At 38.4% G+C, this 20,730-nt stretch overlaps 2 protein-coding genes, 1 long non-coding RNA gene and 1 pseudogene across 3 annotated transcripts; 2 read left to right on the forward strand and 2 right to left on the reverse strand.

The window, feature by feature from the left end:
• The first annotated feature begins 712 nt into the window (after positions 1-712).
• Positions 713-1,204, forward strand: LOC113334696 (uncharacterized mitochondrial protein AtMg00810-like). The gene has a single exon (XM_026580905.1). The coding sequence runs from the start codon at positions 713-715 to the stop codon at positions 1,202-1,204; it is 492 nt and encodes a 163-aa protein (XP_026436690.1).
• Positions 1,205-2,870: 1,666 nt separating this feature from the next.
• Positions 2,871-6,643, forward strand: LOC113290755 (annotated as a pseudogene).
• A 4,682-nt stretch (positions 6,644-11,325) lies between these two features.
• Positions 11,326-14,970, reverse strand: LOC113334760. The gene is made up of 2 exons (XM_026580995.1): positions 14,067-14,970; positions 11,326-14,023 (listed from the first exon to the last, which is right to left on the reverse strand). Exons 1-2 carry the CDS (start codon positions 14,878-14,880, stop codon positions 11,793-11,795), a joined length of 3,045 nt encoding a protein of 1,014 aa, XP_026436780.1. The 5' UTR covers positions 14,881-14,970; the 3' UTR covers positions 11,326-11,792.
• Positions 14,971-15,730: 760 nt separating this feature from the next.
• On the reverse strand, positions 15,731-16,509 carry LOC113330408. Its single transcript, XR_003350259.1, has 2 exons — positions 16,225-16,509; positions 15,731-15,825 (listed from the first exon to the last, which is right to left on the reverse strand). It is a non-coding gene; the product is annotated as an uncharacterized LOC113330408 (long non-coding RNA).
• Between the last annotated feature and the right edge of the window lie 4,221 nt (positions 16,510-20,730).

Below are 20,730 nucleotides of genomic sequence, written 5' to 3' on the forward strand. Positions count from 1 at the left end.
GACCGTAGGATGCATTTGTGGATCCAATCTGACGGCTACGAGCTTAGGCAGGCTTTGGGCTTGGTCTTGGACTTAGGTTAGAGTTTGGGTTTAGACAATTCTGAGCCCACTTCTTCTTTAAGAACAAATTCTTCCTTCCAAGCCCACTTCTAGCCTTCTGGTCTTGCGCACAACATTCTTCGCGGCTTCCTTGTGTGATTCCTCTTGGCTTCCACCACTTTTCTGCTCTTTTTGCTCCGTAATTCATTCAAGCTTTATTTAGTACCTAAAAATACAAAATTAATTAATAAAAATATTTATTCTTGAAAACAATGAAAATACAGAATATGGGATAAAATGTAGAATTAATGCACAAAAGATGAGTTAAATGCCAAGAAAAATATATAGAAATATGCACTTTTTAGCACTCATCACTAATCAAGTATGTAAGCTTCGACGTGCATTATATGGACTCATAAAAGCACCTCGTGCTTGGTTTGAGAAGTTTAGCAATGCAATTCTCCAGTATGGCTTTACACAAAGCTTCTGTTATTCAGCTATGTTTCTCAGATCGTCAAAAAAAGGAATTGTCATTCTTCTCTTGTATGTTGACGACATGGTTATTACTGGCAGTGATCTACAAGGTATTACTGAACTCAAGTCATATCTCAGTGATTGTTTTAAGATGAAAGATCTTGGATCTTTAAGTTACTTTCTTGGCATTGAAGTTGGCATGTCACCCACTGGTTATTTCATATCACAAGTCAAATATGCATCTGAGATTCCACAGCGTGCAGGGCTATCTGACAATAAGGTAACTGACACACCTCTTGAATTGAATGTAAAATACAGTCCTACAGATGGGACTCTATTGTCTAATCCAACATTGTATCGTCAACTAGTAGGGAGTCTAAATTACTTGACCATTACGAGACCAGACATAAGTCATACAGTTCACATAGTCAGTCAGTTTATGTCTGCTCCAAGGTCTACTCATTATGCAGCTGTTCTCAGAATTCTAAGATATATCAAGGGGTCTATTCATCAAGGTTTGTGTTTCTCATCAAAGTCTGATCTCACTCTTCAAGCTTACTTAGATTCCGATTGGGATGGGGATATTACGGATAGAAAATCTATTACATGCTACTGTGTGTTCTTGGGAGACTCGTTGATTTCATGGAGAAGTAAGAACAAAGTGTGGTTTCTCGTTCAAGTGCTGAAGTAGAGTATAGAGCACTTGCTCACACCACATCTGAACTCATTTGGTTACGGTGGCTACTTCGTGATATGGGAGTTCTAATTTCTGCTCATACACCACTGTATTGTGATAACAAGGCTGCTATTCAAATTACACACAATGATGTCTTTCATGAGCGTACAAGACATATAGAGATAGATTGTCATTTTACTCGTCATCATTTCAAGAAAGGTACAATCACTCTTCCGCATGTTAAATCAGAATTTCAAGTGGCTGATCTTTTCACCAAGACTCACTCTGCAGCTCGTCTTCGATTCTTAATTTCCAGACTCAAGATGTGTACTCCACCACCTTGAGTCTGAGGGGGGGTGTTAAGATATGGTCAAGATATGATATATCTTGACATTATTGTGTTTGTTATTTGGTTGTAACTGTATATATATTCTTTCTGTATACATCCTAGATATTGTTAGGTATATCTTTTATTTGCCTTATCTAATTGTTAGGTGTATCTTTTATTTGCCTTATCTAGTTGTGTAAACATGTATAAATCAGGCTTTTGCCTATCAATGAAGATACAGAGAATTATTCTCACAACTACATTAGAATCTCTATGTTCATGTTTATCAGATAACAAACATGCAATTTCGAAAAACTCTACAGGGTATATGCTCATCGGCAGCCGAAGATTTTTTATTACCACAACTCTTAATAATGTTCCATACCTCCTCTACTTCCATGAGTCTTTCCAACAATTTTTTTCTCTAAAAATCTCATTGGAAAAGCAGAATGTCCAACTGAGATTTCCATCGATGTAATTCTTAAAATATAATGGTGAAGTGTTGGGTAAATTCCTTCTTAATATTTTTTTCGTCAAAGTTATCTTCACAAGATTCGGTATGTAATATGCATGTCCTTGTATTGCTGCAGAAAAGGTATGAAATGTCATTATTGCGGCCCAACTAGAAGGTATTCCTTTTTAGTTGCACATGATCACTCAGCTCAAGATGTGATTATCCACTTCCTTATACAAAATGGGTACAAAATGATGCCTTTGAAAAGATTTAGAAAGTTGATTGAGCGCGTTGAAAATATCTCAATGAAAATTCCACCTTCAGTTCATTTAAGTGTGCAAGATAAGATCACGGTGTATTCATTGCAGAAAACACATTCATTTTGTTATATATGTACTTTGTTAAACAAAATTATATGTGAGAAACATAATTAACCGCATGGTAGAAAGTCAGACACACACTTAAATGAAACTGAATTAACTGTCCCTGTACCTGCAGTTAAATTATTGCACCTTCATCAAAAATGTGTACTTTACAATTTACATGTTCTCCATTACTCCCAAAATTACATTTGGACGCGAACTGTGCTAATGAACAACGGTGTTAGAGAAGTGTAATTATACAAAAACAAGATCTAAATTCAGACAAAAACAAGTGAAGAACAGCACCAAAATAGATTTGCCACGTAGTATCTTGTGCAACACAAGATAACCTTTCAAAAAGTAAAAAGTGTAATTTGATTATGGAATATTTTATTTTAACCAGAGTACTCCACTACACTGGCATTGTCGATAAACTCGACTTTATCCTTTTCCTTTTCAATAAAGTGCTATTAGTAATTAATTAACAAACTAATACCGTTTGAAATAACTCTATATAATTATAAGAACACTCCTGAGAATGAGCTGATTTCTCCCCACTCTCTCAGCTCACTCTCCACTGCTCAAAACCCTTTCATTAATGGCTTCTGCATTTCATTTCAGACACATTCTCTCTTTACTTCTTCTACTTCTTCCGTTGATAGTATCCGCAACATCAACTGATGAAAAGGTTAAGACATTCATATTCAGAATAGATGAAGAATCAAAACCAGCAATTTTCCCATCTCATACAAACTGGTACGCATCCTCATTCGCCTCATCATCAAAAATATTACACATTTACGACACAGTCTTTCACGGATTCTCAGCTTCACTAACGAAATCAGAAGCTGATTCAATTTCAAGAAACAACCCATCATCAGTACTAGCTAGCAGTGTTCGAAGATCAACGTAGAGAGCTACACACAACTCGTTCTCCACAGTTTATTGGTTTGAGGAATCAACACGGTTTATGGGCTGAATCTGATTATGGATCAGATATTATAATTGGGGTTTTTGATACTGGGATTTGGCCGGAAAGAAGAAGTTTCTCTGATTTGAATTTAAGTCCTGTTCCTTCTCGTTGGAAAGGTGTTTGTCAATCTGGTGTTCAGTTTACTTCCAATTCATGTAATCGGAAAATCATCGGTGCTAGATTTTTTGCTAATGGTCATGAAGCTGGATTTGGTGGTGCCGGAGGACCTGGTTATGTGAACACATCTGTGGAATTTCGATCACCTAGAGATGCTGACGGGCATGGAACTCATACAGCTTCGACTGCTGCTGGGAGGTATGCTTTTAAAGCGAGTATGTCTGGTTATGCGTCTGGGATTGCCAAAGTGGTTGCACCCAAAGCTAGAATTGCTGTTTATAAAGTTTATTGGAAAAATTCTGGTTGTTATGATTCTGATATTCTTGCCGCATTTGATTCTGCTGTTAATGATGGTGTTGATGTTATTTCTATCTCAAGTGGTGGTGGCGACGGAGTTTCATCTCCATATTATCTTGATCCTATTGCAATTGGTTCTTATGGGGCGGTTTCGAAAGGGGTTTTTGTTTCTTCATCAGCTGGGAATGATGGACCTACTGGAATGTCTGTGACTAATGTTGCTCCATGGATTACTTCAGTCGGCGCAGGAACGATTGATCGGAATTTCCCCGCGGATGTGCTGCTTGGTAATGGTAAGAAACTTAATGGCGTTTCTTTATATGCTGGAAAACCATTAGATGGGAAAATGTATCCACTTGTGTATCCAGGCAAATCTGGTTTGTTGTCTGCATCATTATGTATGGAAAATTCACTTGACCCTGCACTTATTAAAGGAAAAATTGTCGTCTGTGATCGAGGAAGTAATGCCCGAGTTGCTAAAGGTTTAGTAGTGAGAAAAGCTGGTGGAATTGGTATGATTTTAGCCAATGGTGTGTCTAATGGTGAAGGCTTAGTTGGTGATGCTCATATAATCCCTGCTTGTGCTGTTGGTTCCGATGAGGGTGATTTGGTTAAAGCATCATATATTGCATCGTCTAAGTTGGCAACTGCAACAATTGTGTTCCGCGGAACTGTAATTGGAATAAAACCAGCTCCAATTGTTGCTTCATTCTCAGGAGAGGGCCAAGTGGTTTAACACCTGAGATTCTTAAACCTGACTTGATTGCTCCTGGTGTTAACATTTTAGCTGCTTGGACTGATGTGGTCGGACCAACTGGTTTAGAATCCGATAATCGGAAATCAGAATTCAATATTCTTTCTGGTACCTCAATGGCTGCTCCTCATGTCAGTGGTGCTGCTGCGTTGCTAAAATCAGCTCATCCAAATTGGACTCCTCCGATGATCCGGTCCGCAATGATGACCAGTGCAAGAAACAACGATAACCGCTTTCAACCCGTTACTGACGAATCAACTGGTAAATCATCTACTCCTTTCGATTTTGGTTCCGGGCATCTTAACCTTGATCTTGCAATGGACCCTGGATTAGTATACGATATCACCAATGCAGATTACGTGAATTTCTTATGCTCAGTTGGTTACGACCCGAAGACAATTCAAGTCATCACCAAAGCTGTAGCGAATTGCGCAACAACAAGAAAATCACAACCGGGGAACTTAAACTATCCATCAATCTCAGCAATATTTTCAAGTTCAGGCAAAGGGGTCACCACAAAATCATTCATTCGGACTGTCACTAATGTTGGTGCAGTAAATTCAGTTTACAGACCCAAGATTGAATCACCAAGAGGGGTAACAATCAGTGTGAAGCCAACAAAACTGGTGTTCACGGAGTCGGTAAAGAAGTTGAGTTTTGCGGTGTTTGTTAGCATGGATAGTCATAACATGGTTATGGATGACTCGGGTGGTCTTTATGGATACTTGTCTTGGGTTGATGGAAAGCATGTGGTTAGAAGTGCAATTGTTGTTTCCCAGATAAATCCGTTGTAGCAAAATCTCTCATCTCATCCTAGGGTTAGAATTTAATCAAGGTCCCCCCACTTCAACGGTCGTTTATGTGGGGACAATGTAGCAGACTTTGCAGCTGACTCGGCATCTGGGTCTGACTCAACCCCTGACTCGCGCCGAGTCAGCTGTCAGATTGTTTGTTTTGCACTTTTTACAACCTCTGACTCGGCATCTGAGTCAAGGCTAACCCCTGACTCGGGCCTTAGAGAGTCAGGCACTTCCATGTCCCTGAGTCACTCACTAGTACTTCTGAGTCGCTGGAATTGGCAAAAATGCCCTCGACAGCTTATAACAAAAAAATTTCTCATTTCTTCTCATTTTCTTTGTCGAGAGAAGAGATGGGTGATACAGAACCAAATCCTAGTTGATATCTCCTGCATCTTTCTCATCAAATCCACTGATTTCTATCCATCATCACCCTCGTTTCATCTCTTTCAAATCTGCTTCATCCATATTCATCTTTCAAATCACCCTCGTTTCATCTCTTTCATCTTTAAATCACCTTCGTTTAGAATCGTTATCATATTCAGGTATAATTCTTCATCCATATTCATTTTCGTATGGGTTATGTGATTTGGAACATGGGTTTTATCCTTCAGACAGATCTGAAGAATATCTCACATCCACTCGTCCTCTCTCTCTTTCTTCAGACAGATCTGATTACAAGTTGTGGATGATGATTAGGGTTTGGTTTTTCTTTGTTTAAATCGATTGATGATGTTATCATTGTTAGGGTTTGGTAGATTGAAAATTAGGGTTTTGTGTATTTTGTTTAAATCGATTAATGATGTCTTTTTTTTGTGTGTGTTTTGGCAGATTGATAGTTACAGTTGTGTGTATGTTTGATTAAATCGATTAGTCATGTATTTTTTTTGTGTATTTTGGTAGATTGATAGTTAGGGTTTTCTGTATTTTGTTAAAATCAGTTAAACAAGTATTTATTTATTTTTGTATATTTTGGTAGATTTATAGTTGGGGTTTCATTTTTATGTTTGTTGATGGTTTTTTATGTTGTTTCACCCAGTTAGTGTAGAACAAAGCTAAGATGCTAGTTCAGGTTGATATTGAAGAGTCCACTTATGATGTTGTTTCACCCAGTTAGTGTAGAACAGAGCTAAGATGCTAGTTGAATTGATATAGACATGTATGTTGTTGTTTCACCCAGTTAAAATGCAAGTACCATACCAGGAGTTGAATTGCTACTGAATGTGTAATCACTTATGCTACTTTTTCTATGTGTTGCTCGCCGTGAGTTGAATTGCTACTGAATGTGTAATCACTTATGATACTTTTTCTTCTTATGTAGCGGATACAAGAGAAGATAAAAGAAAACCCAGGATCTCATCCTTTTGATGAGGTAATCATCTCTTACTCAATCATTTTTATTATTTTTATATGTGGACATTTAGAGGAGGTTGAGCACTTTATATTCGTGTGAATCATGTTCCTTAGGTACAAAATTGTCAAAATTGTCTGCAAAGAGGGCAACTAGGATTTATTGTTGGTAATATCCCCTAGGCACAGTTTCATCTGAATGTTTGTATTCTTGGTTATAAAGAAATAAGAGATACATACCCAGTATCTCATCATTCATCATTCATTGTGCCCTTTGCTAATCATTTTGGTTTCATCCTCTGTTAGGCTCCATTGAGCTGTATAATTTATTTTGATTATATTGGCTTGTCATTTAGTAACTAGTACTACTTCATAATGTTTTTGTTCAACTTCGTAATGTTTTTGTTGAAAATTTGCAGAAAAATACTATCTATGTGATGCTGCGTACTCTCATACACAGGGGTTTATGTGTCCGTATCGCAACATAAGGTATTGGATAGGTGATTATCGAAGAGTACCTCCAACAACAAAAGAGGATAAGTTTAATCAAGCCCATGCTCGATTGAGGAATGTGATTGAGAGAGCATTCGGGGTATTGAAAGTAAGATTTCCCGTCTTCAGTAAAATGCCTTCTTACTCATTTGAGACTCAAAGAGATATCGTCATTGCTTGCATGTCAATACATAACTTTCTACGTCGTAATGCATTGGATGATTGGCTAATTAAAGAATATGAGAATGAGACATTTGATATGAATGAGACACAGGTGAAAATGCACCTCGTCTGTTTGGACGACCAGAGCAGATATATATGAACAACTTACGTGATGAGATAGCTAGCTTCCTTTAGATTTTGTTGCTTCTGCTTCTTTTATGTTTGTAGGAACGAAGTCTTTAGATTTTATTGTTTGGTAATGTTTAATTCCATCAAAAAGAGAAGTTGTTTAGACTGGTAGTGAACAATTTGTGATGTTACATAAAACTTCTGTTACATAAAAAATCCGAGCAATTAACTTCTGTGTAATTTATTTTGAGAGTTTAAGCCAATGTAATTTATTAAATTGAAATCTAATATAATTAACTTCTGTTTAGAGAAGTTGTTTTATGGAATTAAAAATCTCATATAGCTAAAGTTTGTTCATGGGTTGAAGTTTTAGGTTGTTAGACTGGTAGTGAACAAGTTGTTTGAAATGTGCACAAGGGCATTTTCTGTCCAAAAAAATCCACTCAGCTGAGCCAGATCTGACTCACAAAACAAACATATTTTCTGACTCAGACCTTAGTGAATCAGATCCAGATGAGTCAGGTGATTTTACTCAGATCCAGACGACTCAGATCCAGACGACTCAGATGAGTCAGCTGCAAACAAACACCACCTTAGCTACTTGTTTAATCGGAGAGAAGAAATGAAGGAGAATGGGGGTGTGTGTTTCTTCTGTTTGGTTGTTGTTGTGATTTTATTCTTCTCCTCCTCTCCGGCCTGCAAGATGGTCAGATTGTTGTTGTTAGTTTATTTGACTATTTTAGTACTAGAATACTGGCAAAAGAAGTGTGTATTTATAGCCGTTGCAAGCTCTAGTAATGTTGCTTTCAATATTAAATGGTGGTTTCTGATAATGGAAGGTTTTACGGGTTTTATTATGCTTATATATATGGATAGGGCATAACGTTTTAACACTAGTTGGTGGAAAAATGTCAGTCATGTCTTCTTAACATTGTCTCATGTGAACATAAAAGTTCAACTTGTGACAAATCTTGTTTCTTGTTTGTTTTTAGTCTTGTTCTGGGTTGCACGAATGCGGACACTACAAAATTCTCAAAAAATTAGGACGCGGACACATATATACATATTTTATTTATATATAATCATGTATTTATACAGTAAAGTCAAGTATTTCGATCCTAAAAATTAGAAAATGATGCTACATGTGTATAAATTTCAAAAGAAAAGAAGATATCGTTTGTTTATACACGCCGAAGGTCAAACAATCAGTCACTATTAAACACATGACACAATAAAAATGCATTATTAGAACAACACGTGCCCAACTAAGGGTATATGTGATGTCATTTCAAATTACAAAACCCTAATAAAGACCTAAATTATTGATCTAAATGTTTATCTTTCTTCATTTGGTTAATAATAGTAAAAATAAAGGAAGAAGTTCAAATGAAAATGAAAAAAAAATTGCGTCGGACACGCGTCATCGGTGCGTCCAAACCAGACGCGCGCAGGACGCGCAAATTGGTGCGTCGGACACGCGTCGTGTCAGCGTCCCACGCACATCTCGTATTCGATGAGTCGGACGCGGACACGACTCAAGAAATGGAGCATCCGTTCTTGTTTCTTGTTTGTTAACGAAAGCTAGATATTTAATGAGGGTTTAATATAGTTGGTCTGTTTGGAATTTAAGGTCTAATTTTGGGGTACCATAAATGTAGAATGTGTGGTAGAAGGAAGATCTTGTGCGTGGTGCAGTAGACTAGTACTACTTGCTCCGGTTGCTTAATTAAAGATAAAGAGTGTGTTTGTTTCATGTTTGAATCTGACTCGGCTCTTGATTCGGCTCGAGTGAGATATCAAATCGTTTGCTTTTCATTTTGAGTCACATCGAATCAGATCTGACTCAGATGGAATTTCTGACTTGGATCCATTTGAGTCAGGGAATAACATATTCCTAACTTATGGGATTAAACCACTAACTCACATATTTTTGAGTCGGATGATTCAAATCCGACTCGAAAAAATAGACATTGAATCAGATCCAAATGAGTTAGATGATATCAATACGATTCAAATGAATCAGATTCAGAAGACTCACATAAGAGTCACCGAAAAATAAACAAGTGAAAGAATCCGTTCACTTTGGGTCAAAGTTAGATGGGAGAGTGGGAATAAGTGACAATTTCAAGGGAAGGAGGAGGAACTTCGGTTCTAAGGCATGTACACCTTTTTATGCCACCTAGGGATGCCAAAGTGTGTCACTGTGTCCCAAGGAGTGAGCGATGGAAACCCGTGCAGCTTTTGTGCAAGTATTAACTCGATCTTCCTTGACCTTGGGAAGGTGCCTGGATTTTGCTTTTAAGGATTGTGTCGGGGAGACGTGGTAGCTCATAATCAGGACGTATAAAATGCATACCAACAACCATACAGGGCCAAAACTAGAAAAATGATCCACTTCTTTCGATCATCGACGACTTTGTACCCAACTTACAATTACATGATCAATGGAACTAGTTAGCATTTGCAATCTGAAAGCTTTATATGGGTACTGATATCACAAATGACTTTTCAGAATAATCCAGTGCTTTCCTCTCTCCTAGAGGTGTAAAACGTTCCGGCGCGGCACATCCCAGCCCACGAAGTCGTGTGCTTAGCGTGCTGGGCTGGATTGTGCTAGAGATTCAGACGTGTTGTGCTGTGCTGTGCTAAATGGCATGCCGTGCTGTGCTGTGTCAGAAAAATAAACGTGTTGTGCCGTGCTGGGCTGTACTAGCACACTTATTTTATGTTCTCCAAAATAAATATTTTTAAGATATTTTAGTTAGTACATGTATTATTATATAAATAAATTAGTATAGCGAAAATAAAATGTTACAAATTGGCTAAAATAATGATTTCTTTTGTGAAATATGCATCAAATGTGATGTATTGTGTAGTATTTTACGCATGACGTGGCGTGCTTTCTTCGCGCGTTGTGTTGTGCCGCTGTGCCTATTTGTCTGGCACATCACATTAAACAAACGTGATGTGCCCGTGCTGGGCCGGTCACCTGTTGTGCCGTGCCGTGCTCGAATTTTAACGTGTTGTGCTGTGCCATAAACGTGCTGGCCCGTCCCAATTTACACTTCTACTCTCTCCCACTTTAGCTAGATCTGCTAGCAACACTGAACGGGTTCGATACTGCTACAGACGAACTTGTAATTCTCAGTTTTAACCCAACTGCAAATCAAATCAAATCCAATCCAATCTAATATTCCTTTCTTTTTCTTTCGTTTTCCTGCGTGTGTACAGTTTTTGTTTCTTGCTAAAGCGTGATTGGAGGAAGGAATGTTAGGCTGACTGCTTTGTACACTGTCAAATACGTACCTACTCTTTCACCTTTTTTTTTCGCTTTCTTCCTGAACAGCCCGGACCACCAAACACCACCAGGTCCACCACCAACTTAATAATAATCACAATTACTGAAAGCTACTTCCACAAATTTCTCAGTCATTACCGCATAGAATTTAGTACACATCTTTTTTTCTTTTCAATTTTTCTTTACTTGCTTTCTGACAGAATATTAATATAAGTACGACGTTGCAGCAATTTCTACTTCAAGGATAGGTTTGTGCCAATGGAATGTCAGTAGTAAGGGTATCAACTTGAAATCCAGCTAAATTGCTGACCAAGTTGGCCAAAACATCTGGCATATATGCCACAATGCAAATGCAACTCTAGACAGAGATGCTACAAAGAGAGACTCCTTGAGTATAACAAAACAGAAACACGGGATTGCTAAGAAAAAGCAAAGAAACAACAAAACAATCTTGAGAACACCATAGCGGCAAGATATAATTCTATAAATCAGAGCAACAAATATAACCATTTACTATTATTCCTATTTCGAAAACTATGAATTCAGATCAATATAAGTTTTACCTTCTACATATGAACAGAACACTTGTTACAGAAATGAAGTTCAGATTATTGCTCTCTGGATACACTGAAAAAGGCAAGAATAAACCCAACATTTTCATTCAACTGTTGACAATTATGAGAGAAGGAGAAGATGAGATATACAGAACAGAATACATGGACAACTTCCTTGGCTGCAGATTGCTATCTATGAAAACTTTGACAACAAGACAAAAAATTAAGAAAAACAGAAGGCAAATCAAGGAAGCAAAAGCGAGACAAAAAACAGCAGACCTACGATTCTTTTTTTTTTTTTTTGCTTCTTTTTCTTTTCCGTCTATTTCCTTCTCAGGAATCAATCTCATGAATCCAATTATACCCAACGTGCTTTCCAGCCTTATTCAGTTCAACTAAATAAGCCAATGGGCTCATCTTTCTTCCTCTCTTCTGGCCTGTTTCCGGCAATATCATTTCCTTCTTCTCTTTTTAAGATCTTTTCTCCCTAAACAAAGACACAAGGTTCCACCATTTATGTTGAACAAAACATATTCTTACTGCCATGGTGATTTCTGTTTATAGCCAACAGGGTACAGGTCCCATCCACCATCTGGTTCTTTCCTTTTCATCCCTGACCCCATTGCCTGCGAAGAAGAGGATCTAATCGGGTCTTCCATTAACACACCGCCTTGTCCTGGAATAAACAGCTGCCTAAATCCACCATGTGGGTCTCTGTTCTCTGCCGCATCAACAACTGTCATCCCCGAATTCAAATCAAAACTAGGCCGCGTTGGCATAGCCCCATTCATACCAGACACATGACCGGTTGTGCTGTTCATGAGGAACTGTGGACGAGAGTAGTTGGGGGGAGCAGCTACCGAGGAGCCCATTACCTGTGGTACAACAGGGGTACCTCTCGAATCTACCATGTAATGAACAGAACTAGAACCATACATACCTTGAGAGAGAGGCATGGATGGCCCCGCTGCTGGAAAACCGTTGTATCCAAAAAGTGGAGAGGGTGTATAAGTCATTGTAGAGCGCATTCCTCCCCCTCCACCACCTCTTGCAAAGTCTACTGAACTGGGGAATTCTGATGCCTGTCCGTTTGGGAGGAAGGAGCGAGTTTGAGGGAGAAACTCTTTTTTATTGAGCTCCACTCGTGTTCCCAATATTGAAATAACAGGATCATCCAGTTTAGCACCTCCAAAACCATTCATGTCCAGGGATTTGCCCAGATCAGAGCGTTGATCATTTGAATGTTCAAAGAAAGATGGATTATCATTCAAATCAAAGTTCCTCATGGAAGAAGACGGCCTTGATGAGGATGACGACGCTGGAGACGGGCTGTAATGTCCATTTCTTTGGTGGTAAACAAACCCTCCTTCCACCTTCCAGTCTGATGGCGTCTCCTCATTGTCATCGGAGCGGTTCAGGTCCAACTTGAGCCTCTCTGCCCGTCTAGAACTCACTTCAACAGAAGATTCCCCAGAATGGAGATCAGATGTTGCTGGAATCTGCTTTGCTAACACCGGATCGGCGACTCCACCAGCATCACCTTCAGCCACATTCAAATCAATATCACGGAAGTCTTGTCTCTGCTTCGAACTATGGCTGCTTCCTGAGATACTCTTCTCTGCCTCCGGAGTCCTGCGAAGAAATGCAGGACGAAAGGCACTTGTTGCAGCAGATCCTTTCCATCCAAGTTCTCCCTCAAAATGGACCGGAGCCATGGGCAATCTAGGAACTGCTGCTTTTGAAGCAGAAACAACAGTGACTGGTGCGGAGCCAGAGGGTGCAGAGGTGGGAGTCATTGGATGATCTATCTCTTCCATGCAGACATCGTCATTCAGATCAAAGTCACACATGTTTTTTCCAGTGTTAACCGCAGGTTCTTCGGTAGTTTCAGTGACCTGAGAAGAGTCTGGACATGGCGTAGAATCTTTATTTTTATCTGTGATCTCAGAACTCACTTGAGGATTCTTTCTGTCCGGAGAAAGGGTCTCAGGAGAAATATCTTCACCAGTATGGACCTCATCTTCTGGTTCAGTAGTTGCAGGTTGCTCCTGCTCGACGTTTATAGAATCGGGGCTACCAGGATCCGCAACTCCACCAGAGTTTTTCTCAGAAGAGGTGCTGCAGAACTCTTCTCTATAATCAACTACTAATTGTTCCACTTCCTTAGCAACTTGCCGAGCAACCTCTAGTGCATCTTCACCGCCATAATCAAGTTCAGCATCTGATTTCTTTTTGTGGATGGTATCCAAAACATTTGTATCCTTCTTTGACTTCGATACATAAGCAGCAGTTCCATAACCCTTTCCTCCCCCAACCTTAACTGACTCACCAGCAGCCTCTTTCACAAAGCCTAGTGCTCCAGTATCCTCTTTTCTTGATGAAGAAGAAGAATCCAGATCCTCTGGCTTTCTCAAGACACTCCTAGTTCTCATTAGCAAAACATTAGAATAGCGGTCTGCAGCCTCATGCTCCACGGTGCTTCTAGAATGCTTTTGCCCTCCACCGTTGACCATCTCAGTATTCAGTTCAGAGACTGGAGTATCACTGACGGGATCATCAAGATTGTTTCGAGTAACCAATTGTGTTTCACCATTCTGCAGAGTAATACGACTTGAGGAAGTAGATGAGGCAGAAACTGAGCATATTTCCTTCCTACCACGCATATCCTGGCTACCTTTTGATGCAACGGTCTCTTTCTCATCACTAGAGATAGGTTTCAACTCTGTAGCATCTGAAGACCTCCCCTCAATATTACTTTCCACAGAAGCTGGCAAGTGGCAAATCCCATAGAGGAAGTTCTGTCTTCCAACTGGAAAGGCTCTCTTGGTGAGGCTTTGTCTCAGTAGAGAAGCCCCGTCGAAGTTTTTCCCCCTCCTCCTTACAGACAGAACTCAAAGAAGTTTGACGGTTATCCCGGTAATTAAGATGTGCAATCTTTACATCTTTAGCAATCTCTGAATGAGAACTATCAGCACCTTGAGTACCCTTTTCACCCCCAGCTGACTGGTCCACCAGATGATCTAAATTAGCACTTCCATCTAAAAGTGAGTTATCAGCAATTGAATCACCCGGGCAGCCACTATCTACAGTGCTAATTGCACTGGTTGGCTCAATCCTATTACAAGAGGACCCGTTAATCTTCTCAGCAACTTGGTGATCCGTGACTTTTTTGCTACTTCTCTGAGACCAGCTATCAAACAAGATTCTAGCTTTCTCTTGGACAGTAAAGTTCTTGACCTCAAAAAGTTTTTTTACAGTTTTACCTATCCCAGAAGAAACTGACTTCTCACCGTCTATCGGCAGCTTTTCTAGAGCTCCCAATAACGCAACAATAGATTCTTCCACAGAGCTGTCACTCGTGATGCTTAAACACTGCCAGGCTTCCTGAAGCCAGCGGTCAAGGAAATGTAGCCCCTCCAACCTAATAAAATGATGAAGAATGTCCTTGTCCTCTGTGGCCGCCAAAGTACTAGCTACTGTGCACCATTGCCTGGCTGTCTCGCCGATGTTCGTCACAACTGTAGGTTTCTCTTCCTTCATCACAGAAACCAATTCTTCAACTCTGGCAAGGGCCATGAGCCCGTCCTTCATTTCAGTTAGAGTAAAAAAATCTTCTAACGTCATATTCTTTCACAGCGCCTAGGTCCTACTGAGCTTTTAAGCAGCTCGTGTAGCATGCTATAACCTTTTATTGCTTACTTCTGCACTAGCAGTGAGAAATTTTTCCTGCACAACACAGAGAACCAAATTAATAGGATTCTCTGTAATATGACATAAATAACGAATAAGAATAACAGATATAGCCAAGCATTAGACTTTCAAGAGCAAAAAGAAAACAACATGCTTATAATATGTCCATATGCACATCAGCAAAGAAAGGTTATCCGCTATATAAACATGCCTATTCCGACATTCCATGCCTGTGCTTGGCTGTTCCAGTGATTATAACTCGTTTTGAAGAAAAGGCAACATATCACTTTCTTAATAGGTGGATTGCATTCTTCTCATCGAAAGAAAATTGGAACACTCTAACGAGTTTGGAAAATGTATAAAGTATACAGTAATTCTACACACTTAACAACTAATATAATTAGCTTAACCAGAGATCCCAGTGATTCATATATTACAACCCTATAAGCAAAATTAACCAGGATCCAGGACTGCCCCTTTCAAGATGGAATCAATCGAATAATCAGATACTCAGATAGACTATATGAGCTAGCTATTCGATCAGTTGCAGTGACATTTTCTACAGAACATGTACAGTTTAACACCATCAATACCGTTAACAGTGCCTTTACGTTCTAATCTATGAGTTAGGATGAGCAAAAAGATTCCACAAAAGATGCATAACACTTAATATTTCCAACCTCATCTATGAAGCACATCAATGAAAGCAAACAATAACCAACACCAGCGATAAACAGCAGAGAGAAAATACGAGCAAAAGCAAAGCAATCTCTATGGTTAATTACCTGAAACTTTCAAGGAAGTCGGCGAATTGATATGTTGTATGGCAATTCAGAACCCCAGCAACAGTAGAGTTAGGCAATAATGAACTAGTGAAATCTGAAACACAAATAAAATTACTGATTAAGCAATTTGAACCTCAATCAACAAATTGATAAAACAAAAACCTGAAGCTCCAGACATAAACCTAAACAATCATTGAATTCATCAAAAAGAAATCTAATTTCCCACAAATGAATCCTCCACTTACTACTATGAAAAAAAAAATCTTAAAATTCAATCAAAAACAGAAGATCGAAAACCCAAAACAAACAAGAACCCTAACTAATATATCAAACCTTGTATTAACACAAGTAAAGCTCTAAGTATAGCAATGAAACGGAGAAAGAGATAGCAATGAAAAAAAATCATTTCTAAAGCCAAAATATCATGAATTAATAAAACACACAAAAGAAATGAATAATTTAGAATAATAACGAAAAAGATAGAAGCTTTTACCGTTGTTCATCCACGATTGATGATGAAAAAAACCCTAACTTTGTTACACACACAAAAGATTCGATGAAACAAACTTATCTTTCACCAAAAAGAGACCCTTACCGCCTTAATCTAGAATTTCTTCTCTTCCTCCTCTTCTTCTCTGTACCTGTTCGTGTTAAGTCTCTTTCGATGTCTGTTCACAAAACCCTCGAGTCTGTCTGTTCGAATCAGAGAAGCAACAACATTTCTGCTGCTGGTGCTCTTGTTGCTACACCGTTTTTTTGATTTCCTTTCCTTTTTCCTTTTATTTTTTTATTTAATTCATTTCTCTGATACTAATGTTTTTTTCCAACTTATTCGTGTAAATTACACGCTTGGGAATTTTAGACGACGAAAGTCATAGATAGTTGACTCTCGTCACCGGTTTGACCAGTCATTGGAAACCGGTGAAAATTGATTTTGCACGGTACAATAATTAAATTAAACAAGATTAGGATAGTATTTATTAGTGTTAATGTAATGAAAGTGGGTCATGTTAATGTCTATTAGGATAGAGACAAATGTGGTTTGGAGGATGTTTTTGTGATTAAAGAAGGTCAATTTACATAGCCTTGTGGTGCACTTGACAGCAAGTGGAGATAATGAAATGTGAAATATACAGGTACGTGATGGTACATTTAATATAAGTCTTCCTTTTTTCCTATAATAGTAGTATCAAATGGGCATTGTTTTCTTAAAAAGAATGTAGTAATCTGTGCTATAGTATTTTATGTTTAAGGTTTTGAAATCAGAAATCCATTGTTTGCCAATAATAAAATATTAAATATTCATAGATGTTTAACACGGAGAAATTTTTACTTAACTAAAAATACTCAAATTGGGTTGTAAATAGAGTATGGGAGTGTCATAAAATAACCTCTTGGCTCTGTTGACCTATTTATAAATGCAACCTTTCCAGAAACAGAACAATGTGATCTGTTTTGAGAGGAGGGATCCCATCACACTTTTATTATCACACTATCCTATATATTGGACGTCATTAATATTTTGAGATATGTTACTATCACATAGCTCTGCGTTCCTAAAATGAGCATATTCCAAGACGTATAATACCACCATCTACTACTTTGAAAATGAGCCGTTGAAAATCAAAGATTTTCTGACCGTCGAAATTAAGACCGATAGATTGTGAGGTTTTATATCTCGGAATGTGCTCACTTTTAGTAGATATATAGAACTTAGTAAGAGGAACATATCTTCAAAATATTAGCTTCAAATCCGTTACAGTTGGACTTTTATTCACAAAAATAATGTTCACCGTGTGAGATAGTGTGATAATAAAAGTGTGAAGGGATCCTTCCTGTTTCGAAATCACTTTCCTGAAATAACATTGTTCCACAAGTATTAATTATCTGGCCACTATACAACTTGTCAAAGTATGTTTCAAAATCCTTCCCGTCGATATGAGCTAAGCTGCTTATTGATACATAAGAGTGAAAAACTCATTCTTGTGCCACCAAGACGATTTCTTAGTCTTGTTGCTACATCAAGATTCAAGAACTTGCAAAGCTGAATGTTCTGAATTCTCATTGATTTTAATTGAATTTCTCTCTATATAATTTTAATTGAAATGTTTTTCTTGTTACAGAAAGAGATCTGAGAATCTCTATTTAAAAGCTAGAAACTACTAACCTACATAATCGGTCTCTAACGTACAGATTACCTGTACGTGCCAGTTACACCACACGCTTATATCACACACTTACAAGCTTACACAAAACATGAAACATTTGAAATACAAAGTTATGCTCTGACCCCCCCCCCCCCCCCCCCCCCCCCCCCCGCTAGTGCAGCGTCGATGAAGAATCAGAGACACTGAGCTTGAGTCGTAGCGTAGCAAAACGAGAAGAAGAAAGCCCTTTCGTGAATATATCAACAAGCTGGTCTTGAGTGGAAATGATCCGTACCTTAATGCCTTAGAAACCACCTATTCTCTGGCATAATGAAATGCAATTTAAATATGTTTCATCCTGTTATGAAATATTGGATTTGCAGTAAGAGAAGTGGCACACATGTTGTCACACCAAAGAACTGGGGATCTAGAAGAAGGAAATTGAAGTTCAGTTAATAGAGACTGAATCCACACAACCTCTAATGTTGCATCAGCTAAAGCTCTATATTCAGCTTCTGTGCTGGAACGAGATACAGTCTTCTGTTTTCTAGAGCACCAGGATATTAGATTGGGACCAAGAAAAATAGCCATTCCACCAGTAGATCTTCTATCTGTGGAGTCACCAGCCCAATCAGCATCTGAAAAGGCCTGAACCTGAAGTGAACTGGAGCATTTAAACTGAAGGTAAAAGCCAAGAGTGCCTTGTAGATAGCGCAAAATTCTCTTAACTGCAGTCCAGTGAGCTTCTGTTGGAGACTGCATATGTTGACAAGCTATTGACTGCAAAATAAATATCTGGCCTGGTGATGGTAGCATATTGCAGAGCACCAACAACACTTCTATATAATGCAGGGTCATCAAACAATGGAGAAGAATCAACACCAGTTGTAGCAGCAAATGGTGTAGAATATGGCTTGGAAAAAGTCATATTTGTTTTGTGAAGTAAGTTGGAGATATATTGCTCCTGAGAGAGATGAAGACCTGCAGAGTTTCTTGATGCTTGTATGCCTAAGAAAAGATGAAGCTCACCAAGATCCTTGATTGCAAATTCTTTGCTGAGAGCAGTGAGAAGATTATCAATTGTTAATGTAGAGATGTCTGTGACAAGGTTGCCATCTACATAGATAAGCACATACAAAGCAGAAGAAGCATTAAATATGAAGAACAAAGATGTATCATTTTTGGAAGCTTGAAAACCATTGTGAAGTAGAAAGCTACTAAGCCTAGCAAACCATGCTCTTGGAGCCTGCTTTAATCCATAAAGTGACTTCTTTAATTTGCACACATGATTAGGTAGTAACTTATCTGCATAACCAGATGGTTGCACCATGAACACTTCTTCCTGCAGATTCCCATGTAAGAAGGCATTCTTAACATCAAGTTGCCTAATTTGCCATCGTTTATGAAGAGAAATGGAGATAATCATTTTGATAGTTGTTGGTTTCACAACAGGACTGAATATATCTTGATAGTCAAGTCCTTAAATTTGATTATACCCTTTTGCAACTATCCTAGCTTTAAACCTCTCTATGGTGCCATATGCCTTTCTCTTGATTTTGAAAATCTACTTACACCCAATGACATTGTACCCTGAATTTACCTGTACCAAGTGCCAAGTACCATTTTGTAACAAAGATGTGATCTCCTCATCCATAACAGCTCTCCATCTAGGATCCTTACATGCCTCAGTATAGCAGGTAGGGACTGTGATGTCTTCACACACATTCTGAACTTCAGAAGCATACACTTTGGGTTTGAAAATACCTTGTTTACCCCTAATTGTCATGGAATGATTGTTGCTGACAGAAGGAGGAGCAGTGGATGTAAATACAGGTAATGGAAGTGAAGTAGATAGAGACATGTCAGTTAGAGTTGTATCCACTTCATTGGGAATTGAAGTGACAGCAGCAGTCGAGGGTAAAATGGTTGCAGAAGTAATTGCAGCAGCAGAAGAATTCTCAGATTGAAATAGAGTAGCATATGGAAACACATTATCATCAAACACCACATATTTAGAAATAATAATTTTATTGGTAAGAGGATTATAGCACCTGTAACCCTTGTGAAGATGACTGTTGCCCAAGAAAATGCACTTTACTGATCTGGGTTCTAGTTTATGTGTATTGAATGGTCTTAAACAAGGAAAACAGACACAACCAAAAGTATGTAAAAATTATAGTCTGGTTTGATTTGAAATAATGTTTCTAGAGGTGACAATTTGTGCAAAGTTGGAGTAGGTAATCTATTGATGAGAAAGTTTGTTGTTTCAAAGGCATATGACCAAAATCATATAGGTAATGAAGCATGAGATAACAGTGCCAAACCAGTTTCCACTATGTGTCTGTGTTTTCTTTCTGTTGTTCCATTTTGAGCATGTGCATGTGGACTAGATACCCTGTGACCAATTCCACAGTTGTCCAAATAAGATGAGACATTTCTATACTCCCCTCCCCAATCAGACTGAACATATTGAATCTTCCTTTGAAGTTGATTTTCAATTTTAGTCTTAAATTTAATAAAGGTGTCAAGAACCTCTGATTTATATGCTAGTGGATATATCCAAGTGAATCTGCTAAATGAAACATAATACTTGAATCCATTGACTGAACAAAGAGGGGATACCCATACATCTGAGTGGATTAAATCCAGAGGACCATACACAATAGTAGAACTAGAAGGAAAAGGTAATGCATGACTCTTGTCTAGTTGACAAGATGAGCAAACTGTTGCAGACAAATGACTGTCAATTACTGCATTAACTGAAGACAAAACATGCCTTAAAGTCTTGTAAGAAGGTTGTCCTAGTTTATTATGACATAATGATGATGAAGAGGTTGTTGAAGAAAGAGCAT

Source organism: Papaver somniferum, chromosome 1, assembly GCF_003573695.1.
Source record: "Papaver somniferum cultivar HN1 chromosome 1, ASM357369v1, whole genome shotgun sequence".
Lineage (NCBI taxonomy): Eukaryota > Viridiplantae > Streptophyta > Magnoliopsida > Ranunculales > Papaveraceae > Papaver > Papaver somniferum.